At 35.8% G+C, this 13,711-nt stretch overlaps 1 protein-coding gene across 4 annotated transcripts in view; it reads left to right on the forward strand.

Moving 5' to 3' along the window:
- FAF1 (Fas associated factor 1) overlaps nucleotides 1-13,711 on the forward strand; it is a 451,681-nt gene that overhangs the window by 251,417 nt on the left and 186,553 nt on the right. For all 4 annotated transcript variants that reach the window (XM_039245398.1, XM_039245400.1, XM_039245401.1 and 1 more), the window contains one exon: nucleotides 4,442-4,528. In XM_039245398.1, the coding sequence (XP_039101329.1) occupies nucleotides 4,442-4,528 (87 nt within the window). The remainder of the gene's footprint in view (nucleotides 1-4,441; nucleotides 4,529-13,711) is intronic.

The following is a 13,711-nucleotide window of genomic DNA, read 5'->3' on the forward strand; positions in this document are numbered from 1 at the left end:
TCCTGTTCCTAGGATTAATTCCAATACTGTCATAAAATCATAGGATTTTAGAACTTTGAAAATTAGAAGTGATCTTGTTTTATTCTCTTCTAATATTGAATAAACTAAGTCTCAGATTTGCCCACAATAACAGCTGGGCAATGTTAGGACTAGAAATCTAGTTCTCTCCTCTCATTATGCCATAATACCTCAAACCTTGTGACTTTTCTGTCAGAATCTGCTTTCACTTGGATAATACCGGAATGACATTTAAAATTCTCTGAAATGTTTTTCAGTAGTTTGATCAACATTTAGCATACAAGAAATGATTTTATTAAGGCTGACAAGTTATCTACTAAGTTTTTTATATTTAAATTTGAATACCTACCAACAGCTCATTTGAGGCTAATCTGAGACTCAGAATTTAGCCTTTAGCAGAGTAATTTCCTAAGAACTCTTTTCTAAGAAATTCTGATAAAATTTAACTAAAAAATAAAATTGTTTGAAAATTGATGGAACTCAAAAGAAAACTTTGTGGGAGATGACTATCATGTTTAATTTTATATTAAACAGGTTCATAATAAAGTGATCTTTTCCCCATTGCTGTGTTTATCACTGAAATTTCCACATTGCGGAAATAATGAAGTTTGAAGTGGAGATCATTACTTAGCTTTTTACATTAATTATAATATAATAAATGTATTTATTAATAATGAAAAGCAAATAAACAAATCAGTAGTATATTTTATACTATTTCAAATTTATCTGATTTTTTTTTTCCTGGTCACAAACAACTGTCTTATCTGAAGCAATGGGAAGAAATGAAACTATCCTTTTAGGAAATCTGGAAAACAAACTCTGGAAAGTCTATTGCCAATCTAGAATACTTGATCCATGTACAATATAGTTTGCAACATAGCTTTAATATTAGTCTGACAATCAAAGCATTTATTAAATTTCTTCAGAACTAATTGAAACATTTGCATAGTTTAGCAGCCTGAAATCTCCTAGATTTAGAGCTTAATGTATAACCAGAATTGAAAAGATTATGAAGGTTCAGCAAAATATTGAGCCAATGCTGATCAAAGAAAATGTGTAAGACAAAAGGGCCCTTAGGAAATGTTACCCTGTGAAGTGTCACTTGTCCTTAACTAGAATTTAACACAAATCTCTAAAGATGAAACTCCATCAGAGTAGTACAATAATGGCAGCTGGGGAAGAGGCCCAGCTTGTTTTTGTGTTCTTACTGCCTCTCTCAAGTGCTCTCAAATCTCTCAAATCAGTCACTCTCAATTTCTCTGTCTTTCTCCCTGTTCCTTTTCCACCTTCCACATAGTCCTGCCTTTCTCCTCACAGTCTCTTGCTCTCCTTCCTCTGTTTCTCCGTCCTTCTTCCCTCTCTGAGAGAACTCTGTGTTCTTCATTTGATTCGTAATGACCTTAAATTCATCTGCATCATTTTATACACAGTTGTATTTTGTTATTCAGGTTTCCTAAAATATTAATGTCTTAAAAGAATAATTTTTAAGTTTTGTGTATGTTTGAGATTTTTTTCCTTCTCTGCAAGATTGTGGTGTAAAATTTTAATTCAGTAAAACTGTCAATGAAGGCAATAGAATTTCAATATCTCCATTAGTAAAACCATCACTCATTTTGTACTTTTGCTATTGTATCACTTATCTTTCTTTCATATAATGGTAAAATCTGTCTATAGTTACAGCATTGATAAAATACAGAATTATTTTTGGAAAACTAGTTTATTTTCTCTTAAATTGTTGCTTAGTGACTATGGTTTAATGCATGATTCTTTTCGCTTAATCTCAGAAACTATCAATTTAGCTTTTTCATTGGAACAATCAAATATTAGCCTAATATGCTTTACGTTGTACCGTCTCAGCCAAGATCTGTCTGCATTAACCAGTTTATTCTATGACAAGTTGCTTAACAGATGTCATTCTGGGAAGAACAATGAAGCCAAATACTTGTGCAATGTCTAACATTACTCTAACTTTGATCACTTTTGTTCAGCACATCAGTCTGGCGTTGTGCTTTATACCAACATAACACTATAGCCAGAACATGCTTTTCAGGCTTAGAATAGCAAAGGAATGTTATTCATTTCAGTGCAGTTACAGATGAGTTAATGGAAGAAGAAAAATACTGTTTATTTCATAATACCATATTGTTGTATTTTGGAATTAAGGTGGAATTTAAAGAATCCCATTCCAGAGTTATTTGTTTATATATCCAACCCATAGTATTTGTGTATACTCTCCAATGCTGGGGTAGACTTGCCACCTTTCCAACAGATGTAATTATTTGTCGTGCCTTCCCCACCCCCAGTAGCTGATGAAGCTTAGTGTATCTAGACAAATTCAATTGTCTAGATTGAATCTAATTCAAAAATAACTTTAAGAAAGGAATTTTGTGTTAAGGTATAAAGTCTCCTCAAACCCTCTCTTCTGCTCTTTCCTTTTGTTTTATTAATATAATAGGTAGATAATATAATAATAGGTGTTTATGGAACACCTTTCTCCTTAAGCATGACAAAATAATCTTAACTAGTGGAAGTGGTCAGAAGTTTATCCAGTTGCATTTGGTTATATTGTTGGGTTGATAGTAACTAATGAAAATTTCCAAACTTAATATGACTGCTGCATGGTAGGAAGGCCATTGCTAAGAACCTCTGAAAAAAGCTGTTTTTTTGAATTGAGTGAGGATCAAACCATGCCCCCAAGCTCCTCAGTTCTCACTTACATAGTCTTTTTCACAGGTGTACATTAGAGATAAAAATAGATTGAGTTCCATGTTTTGCTTTGTTTTTTTTTTTCTTCTCCTTGGTAAATATATATCTCTATTTCACTGGTAGGATAACTTAGGTGTGTTTATGCATAATAAACAGTAATGTGATACAAGATGCTGAAATTAGACAACATGATACGTTAGGATTCTACATTTTTAAAACATGAATGAATGCTGCTTGTTTTCCGTATTGAAGTGGTATTATTGAACAGATTATGTTCAATACTAGTTTCATTTGTTACAATCAGGTAATCCCATAACTGACTTTGAAGAGGTAATTAAGATGGGTGATCTCTCCATTCTTAGGATTTGTTATTTTTTTAAGTCTGTACATTGAGAATGAAATAGAATTTCTGTGACCTATTTAGAAGAAAAACTTAAGACTGATATGACACATCTTAATTACTAGGTAACATAGAGTTTAACCTTCCAACACTTTATTCTGGTAAATTACTTGCCTCCTGTCCTTTTAAAATGAAAAGGTATAATGTTGCATGTTGAGAAAAATAGTTTTTCATCTTTAATAGTATTTTAAAAATATCATTACTCTATTTTCAGGAAGACTCTAGTATGTTAATGGATCGCTCTCAGTTAATAAATCCGCTGTTGAAGTAGTTTTTAATTTGGGATGATATCAAAGAAGTAATCTGTATTTTTTATCTTTAAAATTGTTTTTAATGTTTCTTCATTTTTGAGAGAGAGAGAAAAAAAGCACAAGCCGGGTGGGGGCAGAGAGAGAGGGGAAGATACAGAATTTGAAACAGGCTCCAGGCTCTGAGCTGTCAGCACAGAGCCCAACGCAGGGCTAGAACCCACAAACTATGAGAGCATGACCTAAGCCAAAGTCAGATGCTTAACCACCTGAGCCAGCTAGGTGCCCCTGTGTTTTTATATCTTTGATACTTATGTCAAACAATAAAAACCTTTAGATTTTTCCTCCTGCCCTCTCCAAATAACAAAACAAAACAAAGTAGAATAAACAAAAACTACTATCTTCTCTCTCCCACATTGAAACTTAAGGTACATCTTTTATTTATTGCACATCTTGAGTCATTTAAAAATTTAAATTGAGTCATTTAAAAATAGATTATTAACATTTATAATTATAGTCCATCAGAGGTGAAAACTGTACCTAAAGTTTCTTGACTGAATAGAAACTTGAAACCATTCAGGAATATAAAAACAACTGGCAAAGGGAGGTGTTTCTTGAACTATTATTTCATCTAGTGTTCAGTGAGAATCTGCTTTTAAATTTGGTTTAGATTTTTTTCAATGTTTTGTTTTTTTTTTTTAATGTATTTCTGAGAGAGAGACAGCGTGAGCAGGGGAGGGTCAGAGAGATGGGGAGACACAGACTCTGAAGCAGGCTCCAGGCTCTGAGCTCACTGTCAGCATATAGCCTGATGCGGGGCTCAAACCCACGAACCATGAGATCATGACCTGAGCCAAAGTTGGACGCTTAACCAACTGAGCCACCCAGGCACTCTGGTTTAGATTTTTTTTTTTTTTACAAATTTTTTCTGACTCTTGTTTTCCCAGTTTCCAGTTCTTGTTTCAAATCTAGAAGAAAAAAAGAAATAAAATATATATCTCATAAGTGGCAAAGATCATAAATCATATGGAAACCTTATTTTAACTGTGATGATCCTTTCTTTGTATAGGTAAAGAGAAATGTGTATGACCTTACGAGTATCCCTGTTCGCCATCAGTTATGGGAGGGCTGGCCAGCTTCTGCCACAGATGACTCCGTAAGTGACCATTGAAGTATCCGTTTTTTATTCTCTTCTCTCTTTTGTCATTTTCAATCTAATTGGCTGTGATTATCACATAGCAGAACCAAATGCTTTGAATATTCCATTGAAAGAACTTTAGAAATAAAGTATATGAAAATAAGGAGTTCTAATAATTTGAGATCACTTGCAGACCACATAGCATAAACCAAGTATATCAACATTCTTTTGGTAATGTTACAGTATCAGTATCAGGAATTTGATGCTACTTGATTTGACTTAATTTTTTCCTTGATGAAAAGAATATATTTAGACATTCCTAATGAAATATCCCAAACACAAAATAGTTTTTCCAAAATTACAGATGTCTCAAAATCAACTTAATCATACTTAATGTTTATTTTATTTATGAGACAGAGAGAGAGACCAAGCATGAGCTGGGGAGGGGCAGAGAGAGACAGAATCTAAAGCAGGCTCCAGGCTCTGAGCTGTCAGCACAGAGCCCAACATGGGGCTCGAACTCGTCAACCACAAGATCATGATCTGAGCCGAAGTTGGACACTCCACTGACTGAGCCACCCAGGTGCCCCACAACCTAATCATATTTAATTTTAAAACTACATTTCCCATAGTAGATTGATACTTTATTTAAAAGTTGATGGGGCGCCTGGGTGGCTTAGTCGGTTAAGCGTCCGACTTTCGCTTGGGTCATGATCTCGTGCTTCGTGGGTTCGAGCCCCGCGTCAGGCTCTGTGCTGACTGCCAGCTCAGAGCCTGGAGCCTGTTTCATTCTGTGACTCCCTCTCTCTCTAATCCTCCCCTGCTCACGCTGTCTCTCTCTCTCTCTCTCTCTTAGAAATAANAGAGCCTGGAGCCTGTTTCATTCTGTGACTCCCTCTCTCTCTAATCCTCCCCTGCTCACGCTGTCTCTCTCTCTCTCTCTCTCTTAGAAATAAATAAAAAACATTTTAAAAAATAAATAAAAGTTGATATGTATAGTAATGTTAATGGCACTCTATTCTTAAACATACCTATAATTTCACCAGCATAACAAGCTAGAGGAAAAGATTTAGTTTATTATTTTTACCTATTAATACACCTATTTACAATAATGATCCTGTTGTTAATTTTGAAAACTTTCTTATCTCTGCCATTTGCAGTGATGATTCTTTTCCAAGAGGGTAAATCTTATTATCTAAGGAGGCCAGTTGTAATTACATTTTGGCCACTTTTACCCATATTCTTGGCCATTCTAACCAGATACCCTTTTTATAAAAAAAAAAAAAAAAAAGGTAAAAACTGAGAATGTTTCAAGAATTTTGAAGTTAAGTCTAATGTTTATAATAAATCAAACTACAAAGAAATTGAGACTTTGTAAACATCTTGTAATAATAAATACCCAAATAATGATTTTGTATTGTCTAGTAAATATTACATTTCCATCTGGATAATAATTATTCCTTCCCTCTCAGCACCAACATCATACATTTTGTGGAAGATCGAAACATTTTTAAATAATTTATGTAGATGCTACTTGAGTCTAAATTATTGCACAGTTTAAACACTGTGCCTTTGGAAAATGCTTTATAGATTATGAAACTTTAAAACTAATCAGAAAAGAGGGGCACCTGGGTGGCTCAATGAGGCATCCTAGTTCAGTTCAGGTCATGATCTCACGGTTTGTGGATCCAAACTTCACACTGGGCTGTGTGCTGACAGTTCAGAGCCTGGAGCCTGCTTCACATTTTTTCTCTTCCTCTCTCTCCGTCTCTCTCCCTCTCATACCCTGTCTCTCTCTCAAAAATAAATAAGTATTTAAAAAAATTTAAAGTAATCAGAAAATAGAGGAATTTTTTAAGTGAACCCTTCCAGAAAAAAAATTGTTTCTGTATAGTCATAATTTATTTCTAAGCAACTGATTTTAATGTTGATATAGCAAATCATTAGAATTATTGACTGGTGTCTTTGGCTAAAGGGGTAAGGATGTGGTTGCTGGTTTAGTTTGGATTTTTTTTCCCCATTAGTGAAAATTTGATACAATTGACAGAAAATCTACCATATTTATTTTTACAACAATAAGAGAGTAATATTCATAAAAGATAGTCTTCTGTTTACCTGAGGGGACATGAAGAAACCAGAAATGTTCTTAGCATTGTTTCATAACCTGCTGCAAGAAATAATAATATTAATAGAAGAAAACAATTAAGATCTGAGTGTGTCACTTAAATTCTTTGAGCTTTAGTTACCTCACTAATTTGCAGTTTTGTTATGGGAAGGATTAGTGATAATATATATATACAGTACCTGGCTCAAAGTAGACACTCAGTGAACAAGTCAGTGTTATAATTAATATTAACATATAATATTAACTCAGAAAAGTATCACATGCAAGAGTTTGCTGGATACTTGTGGAGTTGGGAGAGTGAATGGAGATACAGGTAAATCCAAATTAGCCACGTGTAGATCATTGTTGAAGCTGGATTATGTGTATATTCAGTTTATCAAACTATTTTCTCAACTTTTATATATATTTGGAAATTTCTGTAATACAAAGTTTAAAGCAAAAATAATCGCCTGACTTAAGAACAAAAACATAAAGCAATAAAGTCCAGAAATGTGAGACTTCATAGGATTTGAAAAGCCAGCTGCCCTGAGACCCCATACTTGTAGAAACCAGACTGAAATAGACTTTTCAGATGCAAGTTCTAAGAATGATAGGCAAATGTAGTGAAAAGTTGAATTTGTAGTATTATAGTAGTGAATTGTTCTATGACATCATGCCTTATACATTTTAAGTGTTAAATAACTGAAGAGACTTGACACAGTCTTTTATGAGGCCTATGTTTTAATGATTGTTAAAACATTTAATTTTTTACCAAAGAGTTCTAATGCACTTTCATTCCTATAGGAGAATATGGAAAGCAGCTTAAACTCATCATATTCAATACTAAAATACTACCTCATGTTTTCTCTAAGTCACAGCTAACACAAGAGGGAATCTCCATTAGGAGACTGGATTCATTATTCATATTTGCACCTTGTCCCAGAACCTGTGAAGTGATGCCTGCCCACACCTCCCCAGAGCAAATGTTGCCACATTGGCAGGATGTTGCCTTGAGCTGTATCATTTGATACAACAAAGATGTTTAGGGCCAGGCTGCTTTTAACTGGTGCCTAAGCAGATCCACTAGCTCCAGTACTTAAATTTTGGCAAAAATAGCTTATAACTGTAGTCTTCTAAGGAGATTCTAGCCAAAGAAATGTCACGAAACCTTTCTTTCATTAGGATTATAAAAACTCATAAAGCTGGTGCTTGTAATCTATATTGTTGCAGGCTATGCTGTTTTTATACTTATTTAAATCACTCAAGTGGAGGCATCTGCTACAAAACAAGACCGTCCTCACAGCTTAGGGCATGAATTGGGTACAGCTGAGAAATGTCAGCTGTGTAAACAGCCTGAAATGTGTTACCAACAAAAATATAATTAATTTCTTTCCAACACAGTGTGCCATAACTTAATACTTAGAATGGTTTAACTTTCAGAGAAAGCACCTGAACATTTTCTTCCCAGTGCCAGAGTAGAGGATTGATTATAAAGGTCATTAAAAGTGAGGTTAGTTTGCACTTTTCCTGCTCAATTGCAGATATTTGTGTGGCTTTGAATATATAGTAGCTTTAGATACCCAGTGGCTTCCATGAATTTATGGAAATATCTTAGATCAAGAAGTGAACAGGTTTGAGATGTTGTAAATATTCTAAAATTAGATCATGGCCAGGTTGCACAACTCTATAAATTTACTAAAAATCATTTAATTGAACACTTAAAAATGAGTACATTTCATAGCATGTAAATTATATCTCAAGCTATTTTTTAATAAAAGTTAATGGAAACTAGATTAAAATACTTTTTTCACTTACATTTTTATGTGGTATGAGAAATTTTTTGCAGTCACACAGAGTGTTTTCTTCAGCGTACTTCTCATTAACCTTTGACTCAGCAAACAGGACAAAGAAATAGACTCCTTATAATTAGATTCTTGTATAATCTTGAGTCTCTTGCCAACCTGATAGACTACACTCTTGACATTTTCAGTGCTACTGAGTGAAGTCAACAATCATTTAAAACATTGTTGTCCCATCTCTCTTCAGAGTTAAAACATTTTCTTTGCTCGCAGTTGTACCCTAATGGGGTATGGGATACTGTACGACTTGTCAATAACTCTTTCAGTTCCTTTTGCGCTCTTTCACCGGGGAAATAGGTATCTAAAGCTGCACCAGTAGGGGAATGTTTTCATGCTGTGACAGTTCATCTGTGAGAACAAGGAGTTGTAAGTAGGCGAAATCTCATTTTACACTCTAGCAAGGACACTCTTGGATTCCAGAGAGTAGAAATAATTTTAACACTCTGAATTATGTCTAGACACCTTATTTATTATAATACAGACAATTTGAATATATGGCGTTTTAAAAATTCCAAGTTTTAATAATGCTTGTACAAAGGAAGCAAAATCCTTCAGGTTTATTAAGAACAATTTTTTAAGAGTTTAATGTATTTTAATAGCAAACTTACAGGAACAGCACAGAAGACAGACAGCATTAAAAACACGTATTTGCATGTAGCACAACTCAGAAAAGTATAGTCAATGGTTGGAATCTACTGTATGATAAAAATGCTACACACACCATTTAGTTGCTATCAGTAAGAAATTTACTTGTTTTTTAAAAATCCAAATGCTGGCATTGTCCAGAAAATTTTAACAGGTTTATTTATTATTGCCACAGTGCTGAACTGCGAAACTTGTTCAATGAAACATTTTGACTTGCGTTAATGCTTTATGTCCCCATGTTTATATTGAAAATTGATACAAATGAAAATGGAAAAACTGGGGCGCCTAGGTGGCTCAGTCAGTTAAGTGTCCGACTTCGGCTCAGGTCATGATCTCATGGTTTGTGGGTTCAAGCCCCGCATCAGGCTCTGTGCTGACACCTAGCTCAGAGCCCGGAGCCGGTTTCAGATTCTGTATCTCCCTCTCTCTCTGACCCTCCCCTGTTCATGCTGGCTCTCTCTCTCTCTCTCTCTCTCTCTCTCTCAGAAATAAATAAAAAATATTAAAAAAAAAAGAAAATGGAAAAACTGTCAATACTTGATTTCTGTCCCCTATTTTTTCACTTATAATCATATATATATTTTGACCCTCTGGAAAAATAAAGTTCAGAACTACAAATAACTGGTAGAAGAGAATTTCTTTTTAAAGAATGAAACGTTTTCCATCATAGTATATTCTTAAGCACATTCTCCCAAGTATGTGGCATGCTAGCTGGGTGTCTTTTGGCATAATTGCTACACGTTTGGCATGGATTGCATACACACTGGATCTTTAAAAAGTCCCACCAGATAGGCCTCACTTGCCTCCTGCAAAGCACCAATAGCTGCACTCTGGCAGCACAGATATATTTTGAAGTCCTGAGCAGTTTCTCACATCAGCCACTGGAAAGAAGTTTGGGAATCAGAAATTCAGTGGACTTCTGATTACATCTAATTTCTGAGTCCACAGTCACAGCCCTATAACGATGAGATTTCTTCACCCCTCCATTAGGGGGTGCGCTCTTGTCAGCGGCTTTTGTATCGGGTTGCTTCCTCTGTGCTTTAGAACTGTTGGATTAGCTGTCAGCCTGCTTTGTAGGAACCATGGTGTAGAGAGACCTCTTACTCCCCTTCTCCTTTGGCTGGAGCTGGACAAGTTAGAGGTGGTGCAGCAGCACTGCAAGCACAGTTTAATCCCTCAGTTTTTATAATTTTTTATTGTGTGCCATTTTTTTCTTTTGAGATTACTAATGGTCTGCTGTTTCCATCATTGACTAAAGGAATGTGAACTCAGAATTTGAGAAATTAGGAATTTTAGAATCAGTTCTTTAGGCATGTGTTAGGAGTCAGAAAGCTGTTTATTATATATTTTCACATTGAAAATGAGATCATTTACAAACAGAATCATTACACAGTGGCTTTTCTATAAAATAAAAATAAAACAAAAACCACACATCCCTCCTGCCTTTTTGTATTTTTAAGTAAAAAGAATTTGTGAATGTAGGGATGTTATCTACTTTGATACTTCTGATGGAGACCATTTTCTTCTGTAACTTCTCCCTGATGCATGGGTTTGTCAGGTGTCAAATTATGGATGTTCCCTCGCCACTGGATCTCTGCCCACCACTTTACAGGAACTGCTTTCTGAATAGACTCTCACAACTACCACATACTTACAAAAATGGTAGTTACCTACTAAGTAAACTCATAAGCCTTTACTGTAGTCATTCTACCCCTTGTTGCGAGGTTAATATTTCTTAAGTTCAGAATGAATCACATTCAGCCTTGCTTACTTATCTTCAATGGCAATCCAGCACTTGCTGGTTTATGTACCGATCTTTATGCTGTCACTCAAAACCCTTCATTCTTTGAAGGGTTTATTTAGCTAACTACTCATTTTGCCATTCCTCAAATATACCTGGTGCTCCCCTCTGTTCTGTGTCAGTTAATCACACCATTCCTTCCACCTGGAATACCTACAGTGATTATTTCCTCCCTCAAGACCCTTCTTTAAGAAACTTTACCTTTATCCCTCTTCCCATGCCACCTTTACCAGCTCTCTTAGAAATTAGTTTATATTTCTGTTCCATTTAAATTTTTAAAATAATTTATTTTGTTCCTTCCTTCCTTCATTCCTCTCACCTGACTCCATTCCTTAATATCTAAATAACCACATACAATGAACCTTTCTGCGTGTCAGTCTCTGTAACTGTAGGACACAGATAATTACTCCTAGAGGTACTATGGAGACTTAAAGAGTCAGTAGTAAAAAGACAGTTACCTCTAAGTTTATTTCAAAGACTAAAGTAGTACTAGATAGTGTCTAATGTAATTAACCTTTGGCTATAACAGTTTTTTAATCAATCTGTTCATTCACTTGACATGTGTAGAACACTTCTTTTTTTTTTTTTTTTTTTTACAAATAGTTTATTGTCAAGTTGGTTTCCATATAACACCCAGTGCTCATCCCCACAAGTGCCCCTCTCCGTGCCCAACCCCCCCCCCACATCCATCAGTCCTCAGTTTTTGTCAGCATTCAAGAGTCTCTCATGGTTTGCCTCTCCCCCTTTCCCCCATCATTTCCCCCCTTCTTCTCCCCCATGGTCCTCAGTTAAGTTCCTCCTAATCCTCCTATATGTGCAAACATATGATATTTGTCCTTCTCTGCCTGACTTATTTCGCTCAGCATAACACCCTCAAGGTCCATCCATGTTGCTACACAAGGCCAGATTTCATTGTTTCTCATTGCCATGTAGTATTCCATTGTATAGATAAACCATGTCTTCTTGATCCATTCGTCCGTTGATGGACACTTAGGCTCTTTCCATGTTTTAGCTATTGTGGAGAGTGCTGCTATGAACATTGGGGTACATGTGCTCCTATGCCTCAGCATTTCTGTATCCCTTGGGTAAATTCCTAGCAGTGCTATTGCTGGGTCATAGGGGAGTTCTATTGTTAGTTTCCTGAGGAACCTCCACACTGTTTTCCAGAGGGGCTGTACCAGTTTACATTTCCGCCAACAGTGTAAGAGGGTGGCCGTTTCTCCACATCCTCGCCAGCATCTAGAGTCCTCTGATTTGCTCATTTTAGCCACTCTGACTGGCGTGAGGTGGTATCTCAGTGTGGTTTTGATTTGTATTTCCCTGATGGTGAGGGATGCTGAGCATCGTTTCATGTGTCTATTGGCCGTCTGGATGTCTTCTTTGGAGAAGTTTCTGACGTGTAGAACAATTCTTTAAGGCCAGTAACCATGCTGGCCCTTAAAGGTGCAAGGATAAGGTCTTGGTCTTCAGGTCCAGTTCCTTAGGGATTGCAAAGTATATTGTGAGATACATAAGCAATGATAATTGCAGTCTATATAAATGCAGAGGGATCATAGAAGAGGGAGCAACCAATTTTGCTGACAGATGGGGGTGGTAAGAAAATGACTTCCCAGGAAAGCAATGTTTGATTACATTTTAATTCATATTTTTGTGCTTCTCTCTTTTGTAAATTCTAAAAATTGGGCATAAGCACTGTATTCCTCATCTTTGTATGCTCCATAAAGATCAAACATGGTGTTTTATACATTCACTCATTTGAATTGTTCAAAGCTTCGCTAAATTGACATTTATGACAGTAAACAACTAAACAATGAATTTGTATGATTTTAATAACTTGATAAACTGAGATTCGAGTTTATTTTCTTTCTGATAAAAATTAAATTATCAAAACTCAGTATTTCTTTAGTGGCAAGCAGAATAACATAGTTGGAGGGGTCAGGAGCAGGGCAACACCAAGCTGATTTGTACGTGTGTGTGAGAGAGAGAGAGAGAGAGCGCACGCGCACAGAGAGAGAGAGAGAGTGAGAGTGAGCGCGCACGCGCACAGGGCAATCCAAGTTCATTGATTCCCACTTTTGCTGTTATTTGGGTAAGTTACTTATGATAGGAATTTCAGTTTCCTCATCTGCAAAGTGAGGATGATACTGAAACCCTTGAAAGTCTATTGTGAAGATTAAATGGCTTAACATAATAGGTTGAAACATGAAATTACCACTTTTTATGGACAAAATGGTTGAATATTAACAATTTCATATGGTTTAACCAAATAGGTAATGCACATAATTTAATGCAGGGTTTGGCAATTACTAACTGTTCAGCCCAAATCCCACTCAACATTTATATTTGTAAATATGTTTTATTGGAACACAGTCACATCCATTTGTATATGTATTGTATACAGCTGCTTTTACAGTATAACTAACAGCAGGGATGTGTGGTTGCAACAAAACCACATGCCCACAAAGCCTAAAATATCTACTGTTTGAACATTTACAGAAAGAGTTTGCCAACTCCTGGTGTAAGTCTGGCATTTAGTAGGCCTTTCAACAAACATTAGCTCCTGTTCCCTTGAGTAAGCACCTTCTTTATATCCCAAACACATGAAGAATCAGAAGCATTCTTTGAGTAACTTCAGGGTCGTCTTATGCTATTTAAATTACTTTGTTGGCCAGTTCTAGGTCAGACAAATTTAGGCAATCTTTGGATGTCTTCACTGGCTCTTCCTTTATTTGGCAAGGTTATAGATAATGTTGCTTCTGATGGTGGTGAGGACTCCATCGCTTTAGAACGTC

The sequence above is a fragment of the Hyaena hyaena genome, unplaced genomic scaffold (genome assembly GCF_003009895.1).
Source record: "Hyaena hyaena isolate Hyena2069 unplaced genomic scaffold, ASM300989v1 scaffold_257, whole genome shotgun sequence".
NCBI classification, from domain to species: Eukaryota; Metazoa; Chordata; class Mammalia; order Carnivora; family Hyaenidae; genus Hyaena; species Hyaena hyaena.